General features: G+C 42.9%; 1 protein-coding gene across 1 annotated transcript in view; it reads right to left on the bottom strand.

The window, feature by feature from the left end:
• Positions 1-25,676, bottom strand: part of DGKH (diacylglycerol kinase eta) — a 183,008-nt gene that overhangs the window by 28,783 nt on the left and 128,549 nt on the right. The window contains exons 13-21 of the mRNA XM_038761763.1: positions 24,511-24,598; positions 19,187-19,272; positions 15,663-15,762; positions 11,433-11,709; positions 10,997-11,098; positions 7,703-7,834; positions 2,716-2,833; positions 2,072-2,182; positions 1,819-1,915 (exon numbers count right to left, since the gene is read on the bottom strand). Coding sequence (XP_038617691.1) covers positions 1,819-1,915; positions 2,072-2,182; positions 2,716-2,833; positions 7,703-7,834; positions 10,997-11,098; positions 11,433-11,709; positions 15,663-15,762; positions 19,187-19,272; positions 24,511-24,598 — 1,111 coding nt within the window. The remainder of the gene's footprint in view (positions 1-1,818; positions 1,916-2,071; positions 2,183-2,715; positions 2,834-7,702; positions 7,835-10,996; positions 11,099-11,432; positions 11,710-15,662; positions 15,763-19,186; positions 19,273-24,510; positions 24,599-25,676) is intronic.

Below are 25,676 nucleotides of genomic sequence, written 5' to 3'. Positions count from 1 at the left end.
AGTGGGTGTGGATGGGGAATGGATGGGGATCCAGAGCTGAGCCTTGCGGGATCCCAACAGTTAGGGGGTGGGAGGTAGAAGAGGAGCCCGCAAAAGAGACTGAGAATGAAGCAGAACCAGAAGTAGAACCCCGGTTTTCTGACTCTCAGAGCCCTGCTCTTTCCACTGAACCAACAGCAGGGCTGTTTTCATATATCTTCATAAATATAGCCTTTTGTCATTTATAGTTAAGATCCTGCAATCCTATCTAATTGTATGTCTTATGTTTACTTGATGGTCCATTCCCTATAAGAACCCTGAAGGCATGGGCTTTGTGTTTTTCTTTCTAACTGGGTACTCAATAAGTACTGTTGATAATGATGATAATAATGATAGAGGCTTCCATTCCTTCATTCATTCAATAGTATTTATTGAGCGCTTACTGTGTGCACAGCACACATTCTAAGGAATTCAGAAACAGGTTGAAAGGTTCAAAATTCCTAAATCGTTCTTATATCTGGAACAATGAATATTCTTTAATTAATCAATGCACACATGGTTCTCAGATTCTCAGATTCATTGTGCTGAAAGCTGAACCAACCCAGTAACCAACCCACCGCTGGATGCCCGGGAAACCCTCTCTAATGAATAACTCGACATTCCGCACAAAAATTCCCTACGTGTGGGAGAATTTCCAGGCTGTTGAAAAGCAGCAATTCATTCATTCACTCAATCATATTTATTGAGAGCTTACTGTGTGCAAAGCACTGTTCTAAGCACTAGAGAGAATACAATACAGATACAATGTAGAGAGAATACACGCAGAGAAGCAGCGTGGCTCAGGGGAAAGAGCATGGGCTTTGGAGTCAGAGGTCATGGGTTCAAATTCCTGCTCTGCCAATTGTCAGCTGTGTGACTTTGGGCAAGTCACTTCACTTCTCTGGGCCTCGGTTACCCCATCTGTAAAATGGGGATTAAGACTGTGAGCCCCCTGTGGGACAACCCGATCACCTTGTAACCTCCCCAGTGCTTAGAACAGTGCTTTGCACATAGTAAGCGCTTAATAAATGCCATCATTATTATTATTATTATTATTACAATGTAACAATACATAGACACATTTGCTGCCCACAATTAACCGATGGCAATGATTTACTGTAGTTTCACCGAGGAGAGAATATTCATAATTGTGGTAGAGAAGGCGAGAAGACAAGGAGGGCAACGTGGTCTAGCGGATAGAGCACGGTCCTGAGAGTCAGAAGACCTGGGTTCTAATCTCCGTTCTGCCACCTGTCTGCTGTGTGACCTTAGGCAAGTCACTTCTCTGTGCCTTAGTTACCTCATCTGTAAAATGGGGATTAAGACTGTGACCCCCATGTGGGACAGGGACTGTGTCTAACCCGATTTGCTGACATGCATCCCAGCATCATCATCATCATCATCATCAATCGTATTTATTGAGCGCTTACTGTGTGCAGAGCACTGTACTAAGCGCTTGGGAGGTACAAATTGGTGACATATTCAAAAGTTCGTTCATTCACTCATTCACTCAATCATATTTATAGAGTGCTTACTATGTGCACTTAGTACGGTGCCTGAGACATAGTAACCGCTTAACGAATATCGCTATTATTATCATTATTATAATAAGAGAAGGGTGTAACGACTATGAAAAGAGGAACAGAATGAGGATAGTTTTTAGGGAGGAGGTTGAGGAAGTTACTATTTGTTGGGGCTGCAAGAAAACAGCTGGGCACTGCCCAAATATTATCTCAACGGCGCTTTTTCTAAATGAGCTCCGTAACAATAAGCAAAATTCGTTGAAATAAACGATTCTACCTCAAGCTGAACTTTTTGTTCCAAATTCTTATAAGTTCTCTGCAATAACTCCTTGGTTCCAAGCACTCCATACCACATCATGTTTTTAGTCCGACTTCTGAAAGTGAATAAAATTAAATTAATGCAGTACAATGTGTAACTCTTCCTTAGAGGAAGAAAAGCATTAATAGTGAAAACAACATTACATCAAAGACTAATGAAAAGGAAGAAAAATATACATCTTAGGTAAAAGCATGATTAGAGTTGGAAATACCTGCATTTCTCTGGATGCTCCTCTCGCTTATTGTTAAATTCTAATGAAATTTTGGCATCTAATCCAATTCCAAAGTAATTGTTCATGACACATTTTTCTGAATATCCTTCTCTACATTAAAAAAATAAAGGTAAAATATTTATTTATATTTAGGAAATACAGGGCTTGGGAGTCAGAGGATCTGGGTTCTAATCCCGGCTCCACCAACTGCCAACTGCGTGACCTCGGGCAAGTCATACTTGGGCAAATCACTCAACTTCTCAGTGCCTCAGTTACCTCTTCTGTAAAATGAGGATTGCCTCATTTCCCTCCTACTTGGACTGTAAGCCCCATATTGGGCAGGGACTGCGTCCCACGTGATTGATTTGTCTCTACCCCGGCACTCAGAACAGCTCTTGACACATTGTAAGTGCTTAACAAATACCATAAATCAATCATACCGATCAGGTCGATAAATAAAATTATTGCAAACAAATCAGCATTTAAAATTTGGGGATTCTCTTATACCGTTTAAGCGTTCATCATCAAAGGCTATGTTGCACTAGGAGAAAACAGTTTTTAAAGTAACATTCGAAGAAAGATTTGCGTCGAGAGCAAGTTCAAATTCCAATACGTTTCTCAAAACCAAAAATGTATTTTCTTACAGTGAATCTGGGTCTGGGTCAATAAATGGTGTAGCCCCAAATGGATCGATGTTGGCGAGTAGCATTTTGCTGATAATCGAACTCCCAGCAATTGAGGCGGCTAATCCCGCTCTCAAACCTGCTCGGAATGAAAAAAGAAAACACAATCAATCACACATTACGGAATTCTGAATACGGAAGAAATGACGTGCCATTCTGGATGGGATCAATAATCCATCTAGCCCCACTCTTCCGTCTCTGACGGTGGCAACAAAGGATGCTGAAAAGAGAATTGTGATCGGCTATCTCCTCGGACATATGGTTCTAGCCATGATCCCATGATCTCAGCGCTTAGTACAGTGCTTTGCACATAGTAAGCGCTTAACAAATACCATCATTATTATTATTATTGTTATCTCCCCACCCCCATTAGAAGCTCATGGATTCTAACTGATCTTCTTAACCCTCTTTGTGCCTTCTAACATTCTGTTATTCATTCAATACTAGTAATCCTAGCATTTCCTCTAATTTATATTCTGCTATCAATCAGTCGTATTTACCGAACACTTACTGGGTGCAGAGCCCTGTACTAAGCGCTTGTGAGAGTACAAGATAGCAGAGTAGGGACAAACGTTCCCTGCCCAAAAAGAGCATACAGTCTACAGTCTAGATAATTGCAGAAGACACCGCTGATGGTAAGAGCTACTTCTATGTTGGCGTATGGCTGGAAAGAGCAATTTGGAATCCACAGACCTGTCCACATTGTAGAAATATAATGATGATTCTTTGTTGTGCAAATATGGGGTTTTTTTTGTTGCTGATTTCACATTTTCCTACTTGACTCACAATTAATGCACACTTGTGCTGCATCTGTACGCCCTTACTCATTCTTATCCCAGCAAAAACATGATTGACTGTGAGCCCGTTGTTGAGTGGGGACCGTCTCTATATGTTGCCAACTTGTACTTCCCAAATGCTTAGTACAGTGCTCTGCACACAGTAAGCACTCAGTAAATACAACAGGGATGACAGAGCGTGAGCTGGGCTTTGCAAACCACCGACACTATAATTACTCCCTTCCTGCTGGTACTCTACCCTCAGGACGGAGGCTCCGTCCGTCAACCTCGGCAGGAGACACCATCTTCACTACGCACTTTGAAGTTTGACAATATAGGCTTTTCTACCAATGGGTTAAACAACCAAAAGCAGTACAATAAAGTGATGTGGATAAGCCTCTAAAATCCTAGCCCCATTTCCCATTGGTCTATACAACATTCAATATTTTAAGGAAGAGGTTTTAAATAAGTGCACGGTATGTCTCGGGGTACTTCTAACCACGAGTGGGGCAATCGGCTTTATGACAGACAATGAAAATCCTGAGCCAGAGCAGAAAACAGTGGTAGAGGCAGGAGATGAGGAAGTGCTTTTCCAGAATCCCACTCTCTGAGGCGGCATATGGGAGCTGTTTTGTCCTGCTATCTTGTTTGACGGCTCCTGCTCTCTGCTTCACCATAAGGAGAGCTTGACTATTGTATTTGTGTGTGTGTGTGTGTGTGTGTGTGTGTGTGTGTGTGTGTGTGTGTGTGTGTGATGTCCAGGAGAGCTGGACAAGAGGGTGAGTGACATGTGTTTCAAGACCTCTGAGGTACAGTTATCAATTATTAACAGTTATTAAAGGGCTAAAAACCCCAGCACCAAGGATCTACGCCAGGAAGGAAATTCAAGAAGTGCCATTTTTCGATAAAAAATACAAATCAGTCGATCCACCAGTGGTATTTATTGAGTGCTTACTGTGTGCAGGACACTGAACTAAGTGCTGGGGAAAGTACAATTCAACAGAGGAGATGGATGCAATCCCTGCCCACAGGGAGCTGAGGGTTTATAGAGAGAGACAGGAGAAATCAATTATGGATAAGAGAAATGGTGGAATATAAGAATATTTGTTTGGTTTTGTTCTCTGTCTCCCCCTTTTAGACTGTGAGCCCACTGTTGGGTAGGGACTGTCTCTATATGTTGCCAATCTGCACTTCCCAAGCGCTTAGTACAGTGCTCTGCACATAGTAAGCGCTCAATAAATATGATTGATTGATTGATTGACCTGGGGTGAGTTTCAAAGTGCTTAAGGGGTACACAGACAAGTGGAGGGTCAAGAATATAGTCAACACAGAGAGGAGAAATACGGGCTTAGCCAGGGAAGGCCTCTCGGAGATGTGATGGTTTGTAGGTGGGAAGAGTGGTGGCCCGTCAGACATGAGAGGAGAGGTTTCCATCCAGGCCTGAGGGAGAATATGGGCTAAGGGGTCGGCGGTGAGACTGATGAGATGGAGGAACGGCGAGTAGCTTGGTGTTAGAGAAGAAAAGTGTGTGGGATGGGGTTGGGCGAGAGCTGATTGAGTGCTTTAAAGCCTCTGGGAAGGAGTTTCTGGTTGATGCGGAGATGGGATGGGAAACCACTGGAGGTTTCGGAGGTGTAAGGGGATGTGGACTGGACCTTTTTTCTTTTCTGAAAACCAATCTGCGGGGCCGCGTGAAGTGAGGACTGGAGAGGGGAGAGGCAGGAGGCAAGGAGGTCAACGAGGAGGGTGATGCCCATCTGGGCCGGCAGTGTGGCGGGGAGACGTCTGGAGGGAGAAGTTCCCCTAGTGAGGAGCAGCTACGGGGGCGATGGGGACCCAGACGTAAATGTCAAGGAAAACACAAATCTCATATCTGAAACTGAAGTAGCGGCTCCTCTATTGCGTAGATTGATTTCAAGCACCGTTTAAGACTAGTCTGTCAACAAATTCAGAATACGAATAAATAGAGTTGAATAAGGCTCCTGAACAAATACTGAATCCTATATGCCATGCCAAAAGATAAACCCCAGCAAGCAATATATAAGGTTAGGAAGAGACGAATTAGGTAACAGAGCTAAAGGGATTAACAGACTGTGATGAAGACTGGTGAGTTGCCTGAACTGGGAAATGAGAAAAATGTCCTTTCTTTGCTAAAATGGGTAACCTCTGCACAACTTGCTTCAAATTTCAATTAAGAGTCAAGTCTGACCTATCCATTAAGAGACTGAAATTGAATTTATTCTACTAATGCTTTGAAAGCTTTAGAAATACTGTAGGATCATTGTTACTTGATTTCCTTCTAAATGAAACAAGTCTTTCCAGAATTCTCTTGCCAATATATGGGCCATGGACAGATCTTCTCGGTTCTCTCTCCTTCATCAGAATTATCTGCCATCCATGGGAAGAACTAACTCATCTGCCTGTCTCCCCAACCACTTAGTACAGAGCTCTGCTCACAGTAAAGGTGCAAATAAACACCACTGATTGATTGATACAGGACAGAAGGGGAGCAGAGTGGCCTAGTGGAAAGCGCTCAGGCCCGGGAGTTGGAGAACTTGGGTTCCGATCCTACTTCTGCCACTTGTCTGCTGTGTGACCTTGGGCTAGTCACTTAACTTCTCTGTGCCTCAGTTCCCTCATCTGCAAAATGGGGATTCAATCTGGTCTCCCTCCTACTTAGACTGTGAGTCCCTTGTGGGCCCTGATTATCATAAATAATAATAATAATGATGGTATTTATTAAGCGCTTACTATGTGCAAAGCACTGATCTAAGCGCTGGGGAATTTACAAGGTGAGATTGTCCCACGTGGGGCTCACCGCATCTATGCTTGTGCTTAGTACATAGTAAGCGCTTAACAAATACCATTATTACTAATATGATTATCATTAGTATTAGAGAAGCAGCGTGGCCCAGTGGAAAGAGCCCGGGCTTTGGAATCAGAGGTCATGGGTTCAAATCCCGGCTCCGCCAATTGTCAGCTGTGTGACTTTGGGCAAATCACTTAACTTCTCTGGGCCTCAGTTACCCCATCTGTAAAATGGGGATTAAGACTGTGAGCCCCTCGTGGGACAACCTGATCACCTTGTAACCTCCCCAGCGCTTAGAACAGTGCTTTGCACGTCGTAAGCGCTTAATAAATGCCATTATTATTATTATTATTAGAAGGGTCCCCACAGAGAACACTAATTGGCTTGAAGGTGACTCTAGACTGTGGGCGGGGAATATGTCACCCAGCACTGTGGGGCTGTTCCCTCCCAAGCGTTTAGCGCACTGTTGTGCCCCCAGTAAGCCTTCAATAAATACCGCCGATTGACTCTCAGGTCGATAATGTCGAGGTGATCTGGGGTTTGGGGTCCATCCCTCAGCCACCTGTCAGGCAGCGGTTGTTGGAGAGGAGGAGAAGGATCCACAGACGCTGCAGTCACCATGGGCCCTCCGAGGTTCTGTTTTAGGCCCTCATGGCCACCTTGACAATTCTAAGGAGGAGCTCCAGAGGTCAATGAATTTGAAGATACAGGCATCAGACCCCCTTGTCTCCTCATTCCCACTTTTCCTTTCACGGTCCCCTCCCCTCTGGTTACCTCCTTATTCATTATTAAGTGCATTCTGTATGCAAAGGACTGTATTAAGCATTTGGGAAAGTACAGTATAATAATAAACAGTCACATTCCCTGCCCACAGCGAGATTACAGTCTTATATATTCCCCTCTTCCTCTCCCCATCCAATCCAGTCCCCCTGTTTTTGGGGACTGTCTCTATATGTTGCCAATTTGTACTTCCCAAGCGCTTAGTACAGTGCTCTGCACATAGTAAGCGCTCAATAAATACGATTGATGATGATGATGATGTTTTGAGGCCATCCCTCCCTTAGAAGCAGTATAGACTAGTGGAAAGAACACAGATTGGGGTTCAGAAGAACTAGAGCCAGCCCCGTTACTTGCCTGCTGTGAGGCCGTAGGCAACAAGAATTCTCCGGGCTCAGTTTCCTTACCTGTAAAATGGGGATTAAATATCTGTTCTCCCTCCCCTTAATACCATGAACTTTGTGTGGGACAGGGGCTGTATCCCATCTGCATATCTTATATCTACCCCACACTTAGTACAGTGCTTGCCTTATAGTAAGCACATACCAAATATCATTATTATTATTATTATTATTATCATTACTACCTGGGCAGATTATCCTCGTGTTAAGCACAGGGAGATTTTCTTTGCTGGCTGCCGCGACTGGGCCAGAGACAGAACTAGGCTGGGAAAACACGCCACTTGTATGCCTATCAGGAGATCGAGGTGCAGTTTTAGCTGTAGAAAAAAAAATCTAAATTACAAAAAGTGGTCGTTAGTGAACAGGAATCATCGGAAGGAGGTGGGGGTGGTTGGAGGGTGAGGGGGTAACATCAGTAGGTATCTGCAGAATCAACGCGTGCTTTGCAGGCTGAAGAAAAGTTTTGAGGCTTCAGTTCTTTTACAACTATAATAATGTCAGATTGTACGTTGCGGACTGTCTATTCGGACAAAGCAGATGGATTCTCAAAGGAACACTTTCAAATGAAACTAAAGTGGTATGCTAATTCCTAGGTATTACCATCATCATTAAATATTTACTGAGCACCGTGCAGTTTACAGCAGGGTATTATTTCTAGGAAGCAACACTGCCTAGTAGTTAGAGTCATCCAATCAGTCAGTCCGTCAATTCTATTTACTGATTGCTTACTGTGTGCAGGGCACAGTACTAAGAGCTTGGGGGAAAACAATATAACAATATCACAGACACATTCCCTTCCCACAGCAAACTTACAGTCTAGAGGGGGAGGCAGATATTAACGTAAATAAAGAAAATTTCAGATAAATACATAAGCGGTGTGGGGCCGGGAGGAGGGATGAATACAGGGAGCAGGTCGGGATGACGCAGAAGGGAGTGGGAGAAGAGGAAATGAGGGCTTAGACAGGGAAGGCCTCTTGGAGGAGATGGACCTTCAGAAGGCTTTATCATCATCATCATCATCAATCGTATTTATTGAGCGCTTACTGTGTGCAGAGCACTGTACTAAGCGCTTGGGAAGTACAAGTTGGCAACATCTAGAGACAGTCCCTACCCAACAGTGGGCTCACAGTCTAAAAGGGGGAGACAGAGAACAAAACCATTATATAAATTTATTTATTTATTGAGCGCTTAGTACAGTGCTCTGCACACAGTAAGAGCTCAATAAATACGATTGATTGAGGGGAGAGTGACTGTCTGTCGGATATGAAGAAGGAGGGCGTTCCAGGTTAGAGGCAGGATGTGGGCGAAAGGTCGGTGGTGAGATAGGCGAGACTGAGGTTGATACAGAGCACAGGCCTGGGAGTAGAAGGACCTGGGATCTAATCCCGGCTCTGCCGCTTGTCTGCTGTGTGATCTTGGGCAAGTCATTTCACTTCTTTGTGCCTCACTTCCCTTATCTGTAAAATGGGGGTTTAGACTGTGAGTCCCATGTGGGACACGGACTGCGTCCAACCTGATTAGCTTGGATCTACCCCAGAACCTAGTACAATGCCTGGAACACAGTAAGTACTTAACAAATATATTTTTTTTAAATACCATAAGGCCACATAAATGAGCAGACATGGTTGGAGGTGTCACAATGCCTCCAATCTCATGGATAAGCAAGGAGTCAAGGCAATCAGAATAAAACCATTCTACATTCAGATTCACACAGCCTCTCATGTGGTAACTACACAAGTGAATAGAGAAGGCAGTGTGGATTTTGAACATGACTTAGCCAATGCCATTAGTTCATCAGCCAAGCAAAATGATCCTCTTCAGACCCTCTTTGCTTGGGTGTCCAGGTGGCACGGAGGGTAGGACAGCTTCGGGAAGGCTCCAAAAGGCCCTCTGGCTCTGGGCGGGTGGGATTTGGGATTCCTGGCATCACCCAGGGCAGGGGGAAGAGGGAAGGAAGGAACAGTCAGGTCTCCGGCACCTCCCGGATCCCCCAACCTCCTGCTGCCCCACAAAGTGGCTGTTCTCTGGGACTGTGAACTCACTGTAGGCAGGGAATGTGTCTGTTTATTGTTGCATTCTACTCTCCCAATTGCTTTGAACAGTGCTCCGCAGTGCTCTGCACACAGTAAGTGCTCAATAAATATGATTGAATGAATGAATAAATATGACCGAATGGAATGACGTCCCCCAGGGCAGGGTGCTGCCAGGAGGGGCAAAGAGGCATCAGGCCTCTAATCAGGCATTAGAGAAGCAGCCGTGGCTCAGTGGAAAGAGCTCGGGCTTTGGAGTCGGAGGTCATGGGTTCAAATCCCGGCTCCACCACTTGTCAGCTGTGTGACTTTGGGCAAGTCACTTAACTTCTCTGGGCCTCAGTTCCCTCATCTGGAAAATGGGGAATAAGTCTGTAAGCCTCACGTGGGACAACTTGATTATCTTGTATCTATCCCAGCACTTAGAACAGTGCTTTGCACATAGTAAGCGCTTAATAAATGCCATCATTATTATTATTATTATTATCAGCTACTTGCTCCAGAATGGGGGAAGGAGGAGGAGAGTAAAGGACAGAACTTCTCCTCTTTTAACTCACCTCCAACCAAGACAAACCATGGCACTGCCCTTCCCTCAATTCAAATGCATTTATTAAGCGCTTACTGTGTGCAGAGCACTGTACTAAGCACTTGGTAAAATACAATACAACAATAAAGAGTGACAAGAGTGTTTAAGATTTTCCCTCTGTTCTATTTACATACTAAAATTTGAAGTAATCAATCAAAATCTCCTGCGATGGTTCACAGTTTCCATCAAAGATTTATGTCCTCAACATCTTCTAGGAGGTTTATATATTGCCAGGCAACACTCTAAAAATAGCTTCATCTAATGACTCCTCTTGGAAATTCATAGCTACTTAGGCTGAAAACAACAGCACTTTTTCTGATTAATTGTGCTAGACTTTTCCCCTCAGTTTCTTTACTGCTTTACCTTGTTCTCCTCCCAGGATGTGCCTATATCACTTTTTCTGGTACTCCTATTAAATTGATAACCCAAGATCAAACATAACTTAGAAATATTTGCCAAGTATAAAAGCAGCGAACAAGAGCAGTCGGTATTTGCAAACGGAAAGCTGACCTCTCTGCTGGGAAGAATATCTTTGCTTTCCATTAGGACTGTCTCTCAATTGCAGGTCATGTTATACGCTCCATCTGGACCAAAAAAGGCACTTTTTTGTTTCTATTCAGGAGGGTTCAGATGGCGAGTCTCCCTGAAGCCTATTTTTAGAACCTTTTATATCTGCTCCTCAAGATTCCACAATACAGTTTTTACTGGTTTGCTTTACAATAAGTCTACATAAAGTAACTTTGTTAGCACAGTTGCAGGATTAGCATTCTTCGTAATCATCAGTTCGATTGTCTCAGAAAAAAAGCTGTTTTGGAAAAATCAATTCAAAGCCACAGTTTACCACAGAATTATAGGCATCTCACCATCTTTATCATCTTCTTTAAATTCATCGGCTTCTTTACTATCATCTATGGGAGGAGACTGGTTCCCTTGTTCTTCCGTGTGACTATTCTGCTCATCCACAACTAAAAAAGAGGAGAACGATAAGTCCAGAATTCCCAATGGTATTTACTGAGCACTAACCACGTGCAGAGCACTCTACTAAGCGCTTGATTTCCCTCAATGAGATTCCCATATTCAGACCCTGTTAGAATATTCTCCATGATAGCAATGAATCAAAATTTATGGCAGTTTTTCAACTATTATAGCTTCCAAAAATAGTGTGGAGAACAAATTCACTTTTAGGACCCCATCTTCCACTTATTTCTGCATCTGAAAGACTACCCTGCATCATTCCCAAATGATGTCATTTTCGCGTTTAAGAGGGAAACTGCTACACTCTTTACCCAAACACTGCACCTTTTTCAGCTTGTTCAATGATTTGTCTCACTGCTTTCTTTAAACTGTTTGCTCGCAACATCAACTCCCGGGGTTTGAAGATTTTCTGAGTGGAAGATTTTGTGATGCCCTCCAAAGGCTGCTTTTTACTGTCCGTCAAGGAGGGTTCTTCGCTTGAAAAGTCCCCGGGTTCTTCCTCCACAATGCGGGGACTGATGCTCGGGGGAGCTGTTGGGGCTTGGGCTTCGGCGTGGAGAGCCTGGAGCAGCAGCTCAAGTTTCTCATTCAGTACTGAGCACTACAAATGCAGAGGCAAGTGGGGGTGGGAGGGAGAAGGGATGGAAGGGAGAAAAGGAGAGGGTAGGATTGCAAGCAGGAAAGCGGGAAAGGAGAAGAGGGAAGGCAGAGAGAAAAGAGATATAAAAACAAGAAAATAATTCAAAATTAAGCCAAAGAGGTTTGTCCTCCCCATCTTCAAAGTCCTACTAAAATGACATCTCCTCCGGGAAGCCTTCTCCAACTAAGCTCCTCTCTCTCCACCCTATTTTCCCTCCCTATTGCACCATCTATGCCCTTATTCAATCTGCCCTCACAGCATTTAAGATACAAATCCTCATAGTCAGTCACTTTTTCCACCTGTAATTTATTTCAATGTCTGTTTCTCCACTGATTCGTAAGATCCACTCTCCCAAGCACTAGTATAGTGCTCTTCACCTAATAAGTGCTCAGTAAATACCAACTGATTAACAGGTTGTTTGGGAAATTAACCACAGAGGAGGAGCATGAAAGCGCATTTGTCTAGAAGATGCTGGGCAATATCAATTTGTGTAAGGTGTCATTCACTCGTTCATTCAATCGTATTTACTGAGTGCTTACTGTGTGCTCTTGGAAAGTACAATACAGCAATAAAGAGAGACAATCCCTGCCCACCACAGGCTCACTGTCTAGAACAGGGGAGATAGACATCAATATAAGTAAACAGGCATCAATATGAATAAACAGAATTATCGATAATACACATATATGTAAGTGCTGTGGGGCGGGGAGAGAGCGAAGGGAGCTAGTCGTGATGACACGGAAGGGAAGGGGAGTTGAGAAAAAGCAGGGCTTTACTTTTGGTCTACATTTTTGTGGCCAAACCATCAGGGCTGCCCCCTTTTCCCTTTCCTCCTCCCCCTCCCCACAGCACCTGTATATATGTTTGTACAGATTTATCACTCTATTTATTTTACCTGTACATATTAACTATTCTATTTATTTTGTTAATGATGCGCATCTAGCTTTATTTATATTTATTCTAATGACTTGACACCTGTCCACATGTTTTGTTTTGTTGTCTGTCTCCCCCTTCTAGACTGTGAGCCCACTGTTGGGTAGGGACCGTCTCTATATGGTGCCGACTTGTATTTCCCAAGCGCTCAGTACAGTGCTCTGCACACATTAAGCGCTCAGTAGATATGATTGAATGAATGAATGAAAAGGCCTGTAGCCTCATCTGACTGGCAATGATAAATTCTGTAAAGAAGAAACGTAGAATAGAGGAGGGTAGGATGGAGGAGAAAAAGAGAGGGGAGGGGAAAAAGATCTAAAGATGGGTGGACCATTTTCCCTCTCAAATACTCTCCTCCAACTAACTTTCCAGTCACAGTCCAGCCGAGTCACCATCCTTCCCATTTGCAACCCATGAACGCAGCATTATCCTAGACTCTTCCTCCTTTTTTGACCACCATATTCAGTCACCACATCTTTTCAGTTCTCAATCTACAAATGTTTCCAGAACTTGCTCCTTCCTCTCCATTAAGCAGTCACCGCGTTGGTCCATGCGTATCTTAGCCAAGCTTGATTACTGCACCAGTCATTCCTGTTATACGGAGAGTTGACATGGGGAAACTAAAATCCAGGCGGGCAGAGGAAATGTTTTAGGGACTCGGTAAAACAAAGTCTCCGACAATGCTGCCTCTCAGCTGAAAACTGGGATTTGACTGCTGAGAAAGGATCAGCAGTCCTTTTAGACTGTGAGCCCACTGTTGGGTAGGGACTGTCTCTATATGTTGCCAATTTGTACTTCCCAAGTGCTTAGTACAGTGCTCTGCACATAGTAAGCGCTCAATAAATACGATTGATGATGATGATGATCAGCATGATGGACTATCATCAAGAAAGGAATGGCTCTTTCAGCACAAAAATTTTGTAATAAATGCAAAGAGGGAAAAGAGAAAAGAGCCACAGGAACCACAAGCATTAAACATGACAACACAACAAGGGACAACATTTTTGTGTACACAATCTGGTCAGAACTGTGTGTCTTGTATTACCGTTTTTGGCTACACACACACTTGGCAGTGAACTGCACTTTCAGTGGTGTCTTCTTCAAATTCGAAGGACAGCTACAAGGATGATTGTTTCTATCGACTATATTGATCTCCACACTGGTCTCTCTGCCTCCAGGCTCTCCCCTTTCTCTTAAATGTCATTCTGCCCAAGTCTCCCCCCTCCTCTAAAATCTCCAATAGTTATCCATTCCTTTGAAGAAAGGAAGAGACTCCTAACCACTGGCATTAAGGCACTCGATCATTTCTCTTCTGCCTATCACTCATTCTCTTCTCCCAGTTAGCCCTTTTCATTCCTCTATTCCTCTCCTACTTCGTGTTCCATGTTCTGTTTCTTCCATTGCTGATCCTTTGCTCCATCCTTTCCCCCTGCCTGGAATTCCCTCCCCTTTCCAATGACAGACCACAGCTCTTCTCATTTTCAAAGCCCCCTGATATCCCATCTCCAAGAGGCATTCCCCAACTAATTCTCAATACTAATTCACAATAGTCCCTGCTAATATTCCTCTACTTCCTCTCCAGCATTTCTATACCACCTAAGCATTTAAGTATTTACAACTAATGATAATAATTATGGTATTTGTTAAGCACTTACTATGTGCCAGGCACTTCTTTCTAAGTGCAGGGGGAGATACAAGGTGGTAAGGTTGTCCCATGAAAGGCTCACAGTCTTAATCCCCATTTTAAGATGGGGTAACTGAGGCACAGAGAAGTTAACTGGCTGGCCCAAGGTCACACAGCAGACAAGTGGCGGAGCCGGGATTAGAACCCTTGTCCTTTGACTCCCAAGCCCATGCTCTTTCCGCACTTTTGTGCACATTACGTACCCTATCACTTAGGAATTAATTCATGTTTTTCATTCGTTCTGTTCTCTATAACTTATTTTAGTGTCTGTCTCTCCCACTAGAATATAAACTCTTTGAGGTCAGGGATCGTATCTACTCATTCTATTGTATTGTCCCAAGTGTTTAGTAGAGCACAATAAATAATAAATACTACTGAATGATTGAGAAATGGGTGGGGGAAGAAGCATCAGAGAAGGACTGGTTAGTCAAGACAATTTAAGCAGGAATGGGAACTGACAGGAACGGGAACGAAAGGGAAAGGATGAAGTTAATGAGAAAAGAACTTCACTCAGCCAATAGCTATCTGGACAGCAGGAACAATACAGAACAGGAGGCTGAAAAAATGCAAAAGGAAATAAGAAAAGAATTGGAGGACCCGCACCAAAATGGGATAAATTTATACACCTTCCCAGACTCTGGGAAAAAAAAAATGAAAGCCGGGTCAGGAAAAAAAAACCTTAAAATACAGCATCTTTGCTTCTAGCATGAAAAATGGTTTTGCTGGCCCTTATTTTCTTCAATTTTCCCAATCCTGGTCTGGGTCAATGCTGAGCAAATGGTCTAAGCATTACTTAATATTAAGAAGGAAACTTGAATGACTTTACTAGGGTTTCATGAAATCAGGAAGAACTGAGGGAATGAGCTTTGAAATTCTATTTAGTAACCATCTTGGAACACGCAAATTAAAGCAATCTCATTGTATAGTGACTCATAACTGCAGGTGTGCCCATTACTCCTCAAACCCGGAGGCTGCATTCTTGCAGAATCTCTTGTTAGGTACACTTGTGATTTCAATACTCACCCTGTACCGGGAGCCGGGCACAAGCATACCACCATGTCATCCAACACGGCATCGCACTGCGTCCAGAGAGACGTGCGTTGTTGGAAGAACGTTCCCTAATTCGGCCGCCAAGTTCTAGCCAAAACGTGTAGTACTCGCACACATTATGGCAGAACGGAGCATATTTCATTTCAAAGTATTATCATTCACTTGGAAGGAAAATATTTTATCACGGATCTCTCAGACGCAATTTGATTCGAAGATAGCTGCCGCGTTGTGTGAAGCCGTCTCTTACTTTAATGGACATGGCGTCCGCTTCGTCTGTGTTCTCCACTGGTTTTTCATAGGTCTTCCCTATTTTGGCTACGAAGTCCTTTACAGTTTCGCATAATACCCTTTGGTGAAAGAAAAGAAGGATAAGGGACAGTACGATGAACTTACAGTGTAATTATTTTCAGTGGGCTTTTCCACTCATATTTAAAATAAAGAGAGAGAGAGAAATCATCATCATCAATCGTATTTATTGAGCGCTTACTATGTGCAGAGCACTGTACTAATGATGAAATGATGTGACAGAGTCTTTATCTGTTTGGAGTTAAAGACTTTAAGAAACTGTATTTCTAAAGAGTATAAAATCTGGGAGGGAAATGATATTTCTATCCCTGGGGACTATTACCAAGTTATTTTCTCTCAGTCCTCAAGGGAATGATGGAATGAACGGACAAAAAACATTTAAAGTATTAACTTCTTAAATTCAAATAAAGCCTACATAGAATGTGGCTGTTAACCAGAAGAATTAAAAATAAGAGATCCTATTTGTCTACCTTCACTTTCCAGAGTTTATACAACTTGTGAGGTCATTACTGCAAACGGTAAGCACTCAGTTATTGATTGACTGGATCAGAGAACTGAATCCAAAGCAGAGCAGGACTCTGCTAACGTACAATATCAAATAGCAAGATTTAATGGCCGACTTAAAAAGTTATCCTAACAATCATTTGGACTTTCCCACTTCCCGACTCTGACGTACACCTAAATCAAAAGATGCCACTGAGAGTTACGAAATCTGCTCTTTTTTCCAAATGGATACGCAGCCCAATCACAGTCCTCCACGGCAAAGGAGGTCAGGGATAACAGCAATACGGATGCTGAGTGGATAACCAGAAACTTCAGTTTAGTCTCCCTCCTCAAATCTTTGTCGAAATTCTAGCTAACAGAAAAATGGATGCAAATAAAGATGCACATACACAAAGTTAAATATGCATTTTGGATTTATATCAGCTTTAAGATGCTAGATAATAAACTCTCCCATTCGATTGTAAACTCCACCGCTAAACTGTGAGGTCCATGAGGGTATCATGTTTTCTTACTTATCCTCATCATCATTTTCATCATCATCATCATCTGTATTTGAGGGCTTACTAAGTAAGGAGCATTGTTCTAAGCACTTGGAGAGCACAGTACAATAGGGTTGGTAGATATGTTCCCTGCCCACAATGAACTTACAGCCTAGAGGGGGAGACAGACATTAATACGAATAAATAATTTATAATATATAATTTAAAGACGTGTACTTGAGTGCTATGGGGTTGACGGACGGGTAAATATCAAATGCACAAGTCACAGATCCAAGGGCAAAGACATCTCAGAAGGGAGAGGGAGCCGGGGAAAAGAGGGTGTAATTGAGGAAGGCCCCATAATAATAATAATAATAATTTGTTAAGTGCTTACTATGTGAAAAACACTGTTCTAAGCGCTGGGGGGATACAAGGTGATCAGGTTGTCCCATGTGGGGCTCACAATCTTAATCCCCATTTTACAGATGAGGTAACTGAGGCACGGAGAAGTTAAGTGACTTGCCCAAAGTCACATAGCTGACATTTGGCGGAGCCGGGATTTGAACCCATGACCTCTGGCTCCAAAGCCCGGGCTCTTTCCGCTGAGCCACGCTACTTCTCTGGAGGAGATGTGACCTTACTGTACTCTCCCAAGCACTTAGTACAGTGCTCTGCACCCAGTAACCATTTAATACCTGATTGACTGATCGAACTCATAATGATAAAACTTCATTACATCCAATTTGCCAGAGAACAATGACAACCCAGAAGGTTTAATTTTAAGTGGGCACTGAATGATACACTTACAGAAACCTTTACTTGATTTAAAAGAACGAGAGAAAAAGAGAAAAACTATTTAAGGGACTTCCCCAGAATACCTACTGCAGTGCTCCGCTTTCAGCCAGGTGTAATTGCTTAACAAATGCCATCATTAATGCTAATGATGACATTTGTTAAGCGCTTACTATGTGCCAAGCACTGTTCTAAGCGCTAGGGTAGATACAAGGTAATCAGGTTGTCCCATGTGGGGCTTCATGCTTCGTTATTACTATTAAGCCCTAGAGAAAATATGGTGTCAATCAATCAACCGATAAATGATTTACTGACAGCATACTGTATGCAGAGCAGTGTATTAAGCGCTTGGGAGAGTACAATACGGTAGATTAGATACACGCGATACCTTCCCTCAAGGAGCTTAACGTCTCTTCTTTGCTTCAAGATCTCCAGGGATGGAGACTCCATTAGTAAAGGATTCAACCCGGCGGCTCCGGCCGGCCGGCCTGGTGGTTTTCCATCCGCCAAGCTAGCTCTCTTCCTCCCTTCAAGGCCCTACTGAGAGCTCACCTCCTCCAGGAGGCCTTCCCAGACTGAGCCCCTTCCTTCCTCTCCCCCTCGTCCCCCTCTCCATCCCCCCATCTTACCTCCTTCCCTTCCCCACAGCACCAGTATATATGTATATATGTTTGTACATATTTGTTACTCAATTTATTTATTTATTTATTTATTTTACTTGTACATATCTATTCTATTTATTTTGTTAGTATGTTTGGTTTTGTTCTCTGTCTCCCCCTTTTAGACTGTGAGCCCACTGTTGGGTAGGGACTGTCTCTATATGTTGCCAACTTGGACTTCCCAAGCGCTTAGTACAGTGCTCTGCACAGAGTAAGCGCTCAATAAATACGATTGATGATGATGATAGTAAAGTAATCATAATAATAATTATGGTATTTGTTAAGCGCTTATTATGAGTCAGGCACTGTACTAAGCGCTGGGGAGGATAGAAGCAAATCGGGTTGGACACAGTCCCTGTCCCAAGTAGGGCTCATAGTCTCAAATCCCATTTCACAGATGAGGCACAGAGAAGTGACTTGCCCAAGGCCACACAGCAGACAAGTAGCGGGGCCGGGTTTAGAACCCATGACCTTCTGTCTCTCAGGCCTATGCTCTATCCACTACGAGGTAATGCTTCCGTATTTAATCCTTGACAAGCCTAAATTTCACTGATATTTCTCCTGTCTTAATTTAAAATTTATTCCCTTTTTGGGGGTGTCCACTGTGGCCATGGAGAACAACTGCTTAGTATCTTCCCGTTAAGATCCCTTCAAATTCCCAAAGGCAACCCTTACCTTTCTCCCCTTCCCTTTAAGTTGGAAAAAAAAACCCCAACAAAACAAAAACCGTCTATTTGCTTTGGCCTTTCCCTATAGGACCTCTTTTTCACTCCTTAATTCCATTTAGGTCACTTTTCTTTGACTACAATCCAAAATGAGTTATTTGCGAAAAAGTTGACGGGGCACGTATTTAAAAAAGAGCTGAAATGCCTAACTGGATTGATAATTCACAAAACAGATTTTTTTTTAACCCATCCAATATTGAGGACTTTCAGGCATTTTACAGACAGATTTAATTTTCTAAAGCACTACACATCATGGCATACTCATCAAAACAAACATATGCATTGTAAATATTGCAATCAGCTCACTTGGCAGAGGATATGACTACTGAATGCTGATCAGAATTGAGTATTTTTGCAAGGTGGGCAGCAACTGAGTCCTCATAAGATGACATCTGGAAAATACACACAAAAAATAACACTCCGTTTAACTCGATGGCATTCAGTGTGACCAAGAGTTTATATCTACAAAGAGAATCAATCGCTAACACCTGAAAGGCCAAGTATTTAAACATCATAGGACAGCTACTGTTCACATCTAGCTTCAGCTTTTTTGGTGGGAATTATAGTTGACTCAATGCAGACCTACAGCAATGAAAAATGACCAAAAATATGTTTGCTTTTTAATAAACCTTTATATAATCCCAGTTTCTTCTGAAATTTTAGAAATAAAAATTAAAAGAGAGAAACCCAGCAGATTTTTACTTCAACCGTTCCCAAATTTTGGCATCTTATGGGAAAACAAATACTTATTCCCAGGAGATACATGACTCGCTATAGAAGAATGAGCCAAGAATCTATACGGCTGTTTCTCCAGATTGTCTTTAAATTCAGAAAACTTCAAAACACAACTTCAGGAACTTTAAAAAAGTTCATCCTCTCAAAGGTTCATCCTGTTTAAAACTTAAAGGAATTGCTTTGTGTCGGCTTTAAGACTCCATGCTACCAGTTTCCCTATTTGGGTAGGGACTGTCTCTATATGTTGCCAATTTGTACTTCCCAAGCGCTTAGTACAGTGCTCTGCACATAGTAAGCGCTCAATAAATACGATTGATGATGATGATGAACATGGTGGAAGTTCAATTCTTGGTTCGCCATTGAACAAAAAAACCTTTAAGAGTCTTCTTGTATAAATCTATGAGAATGATAGCTATAATAACAATAATAATAATAATAATAATAATGGTATTTGTTAAGCGCTTGGGGAGACACAAGGTGATCAAGTTATGACCAAATGTTCTGGAGAACTGAAGACTTCAAATTCCAGAAGGGAAGCAACTACAAAAGCTGACCAGGAGTTAGAAACCGAAGCAAAGTTACAACAAAATTGATAGACCTTGCCCACAAGGAGATTACAGTCCAGAGGAGGAGACAGACTTTTTATGGTATCTGTTCAGTGCTTCCTATGTGTCAAACACTGTTCTAAGAGCTGGGGTGGGTACAAGTTAATTAGGTCGGACACAGTCCCTGTCCCACATGGAGCGGGCAATCCAAGTAGGAGGGAGAACAGGGATTTAATCCCCATTTTACAGTTGAAGAAATTGAGGCACAGAGAATGTAAGCGACTTGCTCAGGGCCCCACAGCAAGCAACTGGCAGAGCCGGAATTAGAACCCAGGTCTTTCTGATTCCCAGGCCCCTGCTCTTTCCACTAGGCTATGCTGCACATAAGTTATGGATCCGTACATGATTCTGTTGATTTGGACTCTCCTGAGCACTGGGAACATACATTCATTCAATTCATTCAGTTGTATTTATTGAGTGGGTGAGCGAGCAGGAAGGTGGGGGGAGAATAATAATGACGGCATTTGTTAGGTGCTTACTATGTGCCAAGCACTGTTCTAAGCACAGGGGTAGATGCAAGGTTATCAGGTTGGGTGCAGTCCCTGTTCCACATGGGGCTCACAGGCTTAATCCCCATATTCCAGATGAGGTAACGGAGGCCCAGAGAAGGGAAGTGACTTGCTCAAGGTCACACAGCAGACAAGTGGCGGAGCTGGGATTAGAACCCAGGTCCTTCTGATTCCCAGTCCCCCGGGTTACCCACTAAGCCCCACCACGTTACCAAGTTCCAGCCGGGATGGCAATGGGCATCTATCTGATTCCCAGCCCTGCCCCTGCCCCAAATGGCAAAGAGCTGTATATATGTTTGTACATATTTATTACTCTATTTATTTATTTATTTATTTTACTTGTACATATCTATTCTATTTATTTTATTTTGTTAATATGTTTGGTTTTGTTCTCTGTCTCCCCCTTTTAGACTGTGAGCCCACTGTTGGGTAGGGACTGTCTCTATATGTTGCCAATTTGTACTTCCCAAGCGCTTAGTACAGTGCTCTGCACATAGTAAGCGCTCAATAAATGCGACTGATGATGATGATGATGATGATTTGAGCTTCTCACATCTCTTCCCCTTGCCCTCTTTGTCGGCTCCAAGTTTCTTCCTCCAATCACCTCTGCCCCCGCTCTAGCTGCCTATCAGTTTTCATCGCCAAGGAGACCAGACATCGCTTCAGCCCACAGGCATTTCCAGCTCTGGAGGAAGGCCAGGGAGTTATCAGAGGAAGGGACAGTGAGATCGCCTGCCTGGCTGCAGTTAATGAATGGGAAGTCGGGGAGTGGGAAGCAGCTGAACCGGAATTTCGGTGCTTCCTGCACATACTTGAAACCCAGGTTTGTCCGTGTTGCCTGGGAATCAGGAGAGAGGAAGCACTGAATCAGGGTGACGTAGAAGAGGCAGCCTTAAGTCTGAGACTATGCCGTGAAATTGTGCCCTTAGGGCGGAAGAGTCAGGAACATCAAACTTCCAATGATGTCCATTGCTCTGAGGGGGATTCTCAACTTAGGAAAACTGGTGTCCTCCCCCAGGAGCTCGTGACTGAATGGGCACGGCAGAAACCAGAGGTACCCGTACCAGACCAGTTCAATTCATTGTTGCCAATGAAGAAGCACTGGAGGAGCAGCGAGGCCCAATGGAAACAGCACAGGCCTGGAGGATCTGGGTTCTAATCCTGACTCTAGCACATGCCTGCTGTGTGACCTGGGGAAAGTCATTTAACTTCTCCGTGCTTCGGTTTCCACATCTGTCAAACAGGGATTCAATGCCTGTTCTCCTTCCTACTTAGACTCTACGTGGAACAGAGACTATGTCCGACCTGATTAACTTGTATCTACCCCAGCCCTTAGAACAAGTGCTTGACAAATGCCTTAATTATTTAATTAATTGGAAATGACTGCAGACCACAGTCGATTTGGTCAGGTAGTTCTCAAATACTCAAATCTTCCCTATCGTTTGTTTTACTACGTGTGTATTTTGGGGAGAACTCTGGAACTTTAGGGAATATTCTTCTGCCTCTAAATTGACTGAAACTCTGATTTCTCTAACCTTGTTATGATTGTAATAATTTAAGGAACGTAATTACGGAGGCAAAGTACTCTGACAAAACGCCAGAAGAAGAAAGCCAACGGGATATGGGGCTACCAGGCTATAATCTCTATGCATAGACTGGAGTGTGGTGGTGAGACAACATATCAATCCACCAATGGTATTTATTGAGTGCTTACCATGGACAGACCACTGTACTAAGTGCTTGCAAAAGGATGATGCGATACAAGAAGCTTACAAACTAGTTGGGCAGAAAGACATAAAAATAAATTACAGATTGGGGAAGCAGTGGAGTGGAGGAGAGCCACACATAAGTGCTATGGAACCGGGGGTGGGGTGACTATCAAAATGCTCAAGGAATACAGACCCAATTACATAGGCGATATAGAAGGGAGGGCAAATAGGATGAGGAGATGAAAGGATAGTCAAGGAAATCTTGGAGGAGATGTGATTTTAGTAGGGGGTTGAATATGGGATGAGGAAGGGAAGAATGAGGGTCCGTGGAATATGACGGGGGAGGGATTCCAGGTATGAAGGAGGAGGTAAACAAGGGGTTGACAATGGGAGGGATGGGATCAAGGTAAATTAAGTAGAATGGCATTAAAGGGGTGAAGTGTGGAGGCTGGGGCATAGTGGCAAATAAATGAGGCTAAGTAAGAGGGGGAGAGCTGACTGAGTACCTTAGGCCCAAAGGTACGAAGTTTCTCTTTAATGCTGAAGTTTCTGTTTAATGCTGAAGCTTAACAACATACAAACCCTACTGGCTAAGAAGACAGCATGGCACCTCTTTGTTGAGAAATTTAAATTAAAATAAGAGAAATATTGGCAAAGGATCAGGACAAGGAGAGTGAGCAGGAAATGTTAGCTGAGACTAGAGAAGGTGTAAAATTAGGGTGGGTAGTAATTGTGGGAGGATTCAATTATTCTCACGACAAACTAACTCATCAGGGTGAGAAATAGAGGGGTGGTTTTTGAGGACAGAGGATAAATGCCTGTTCTCTGGAACAGCTAGTCCTAGAACCCAGAAGGAAAAATAACATACTGGATTGAATTCTGAGTAGCAGACAGGACTTTTAGCAGGGAAAAAGTACGTGGGAGAGACACTTGTCGGTAGTGATCACGTTACAAAGAAATCTGGCGTTTCTACTGGGGACAGAAGGCCAAAAAAACAAAACAAAGTTATTAAAATGATAGAAAAGAGAATCATGACACAACGCAGAACTTCATGGGAAAAAGCTCAAAAGGGGGCTTTAAAAAAGCCTCCAAGAAACTCACAGGCTATTGCAAAACTCTATAGAGGAGGGTTAGGTTATGTGCCAAGGAACCCAAAACCCTGGAAAAATATCTGAACTTCAGCTTGGATACTTGGCAAAGTAGAAATTCACCAGAAGGACCTCACTATCCTTTCAGAGAAGAAGGAACACTACAGTAAGGAAAACTGGAAACTCCATAAAGCGAGGCAGGGCGGCACAAACGGGAACTTACTTGTGATAATAAGGAGCTGGAAGAGCACACTTCAAGAGGAACCAAATTTAATAATAAAAGATTCTTTTAAAACTGCACTTTCAAAATGAGAATTTGGGGTCTATGATATGGGGCACAATAATCAATGAATCCATCAATCAATGGTATTTACTGAGCACTTACTGAGTGCAGAGCACTGGGTGTGTTTGGTGAGGGGGGTTCAATAAAACAGAGTTGGTAGACACGTTCCCTGCCCTCCACGAGCAATAATTTAAGAAGAATTCTGTACTGTTCAGAAGTCTCTGCAAATGGGAATTCAATACCTGTTATCCCTCTTACTTAGCCCCATGTGGGAACTGATTACCTTGCAGCTAATCCAGCGGTTCGCATAGTGCTTGGCACATAGGAAGCACTTAAAAATACAAGTATTATTATTATTATTTGGCTGTAAGAAGAGGTTCCAGGCTTTTGGGGAGCAGCATCGACAGGTGTTGGAGATAGGAGAGAGTTGAGAGTGTCGTACAATTCGAAGGTGAGCTCAGGAGAAACAATTGGGTGAGATGGGGAATCGGGGAGGGGTGGAGAGCCAATATATAAGCTCAAAAAAGCTGGTAAAGAGACTTGAAATCAATAACAAGTCTTCTCTGTTCTATGTGGAGAGAGAGGGCTAGCTATTTTCTGGACCATTTTTCAATTTATTTTAACATATAACAATTTCACTTACCCCTGTCAAATGTCAGATAACTCGCTAACTGTTAAAATCACGATGAGTAAAAACTTACTTGACATTCCTCAGATTCCTCTTCTGGAGTGGCCGGAAGAATAGAGGCCTTTGTTGGCAATTTGAGCTCATAAGACATAATACTCCACCTGAAGGGGGAAAAGTTTGTAGTCAAAGGTCATTAAAGAATTCCATAAACTGTTTTTAGACTACAATTTAGAGGGCTGCCTTAAAATGAACACTCTTGGAAGGGGGTAAAAGAATTCATAGAGCTCCTGGATATATTGAGGCTTGCCATTTTATCAGACATGAAATCTAATTAATCTCTTTGTAACTGGTTCTCAAATCAAAGGGTCTGGAAAATGGAAGGCAACATAGGTAAACAAGAAATAGAGTAATCGATCCATCATATTTACTGAGTGCTCACTGTGAGCACAGCACTGTACTAAGTATTTGGGAAAGTACCACATAACAGAGTTGGCATACATAGTCCCCGCCCACGAGGAGCTTGCAGTCTAGATTACTCAGGTTTTTGAGCAGAAATAATACTTGGGACAGAATTATCTATATTGTCTCTTAAACGGGAATATATGTTGATGTTGCTTGTAAGTAGAGTAAAAACAAATTGTAAAACACAGAGATCACAGGATCTTTAAAAACAGTTTATGTGCAGAATAATTCTAATTTTATCCTAACATCGAGGGAAAAATATGTGCTGTCATGTATGCGGTCTATGTAACGGGAGGCCACTTGAATTTTAACAAGCCACAAAAAGCAGCGGAGCACATTCAAACTTCACCTACCAACACGGAAAGGCACAAACACGGGAGCTGAAGTGGCGGAAACTTGATACCCCAGATAATCATAAAACGGATTAGTTGGTCCTGCAGTGCCAAATAATTAACTTCAAGTTTAAAAGCCCCCATTAACCAGTTTGGGTTAATGAGAGAACCGGACAGCCTAGATGGCTGAAATCTCCAAGTCGGCCTAAAGCCTTTGATCTGCCGTTTACGTTTTCTTCAACTGCAAACTTTTTTTTTTAAATCTCCGCTGCTAACACCAGGCAAATCTGTCTGATGTGAGTTTTCTCTCTTTTCCCTTATGCTTCCTCTGAAGGTGATGCTAAAGAGAGGCATGTTGCCCAAAAGGGAGGTAAGTATCAAGGAAAAGGGGATTCAAGTCCAAGGAAGAGGGATGGATCTTGAGTGGGAAAATTAGCCACGGAAT

Source organism: Tachyglossus aculeatus, chromosome 20 (assembly GCF_015852505.1).
Source record: "Tachyglossus aculeatus isolate mTacAcu1 chromosome 20, mTacAcu1.pri, whole genome shotgun sequence".
In the NCBI taxonomy this organism is placed as follows: Eukaryota; Metazoa; Chordata; class Mammalia; order Monotremata; family Tachyglossidae; genus Tachyglossus; species Tachyglossus aculeatus.
This window is presented reverse-complemented; position numbering and strand designations above follow the sequence as displayed.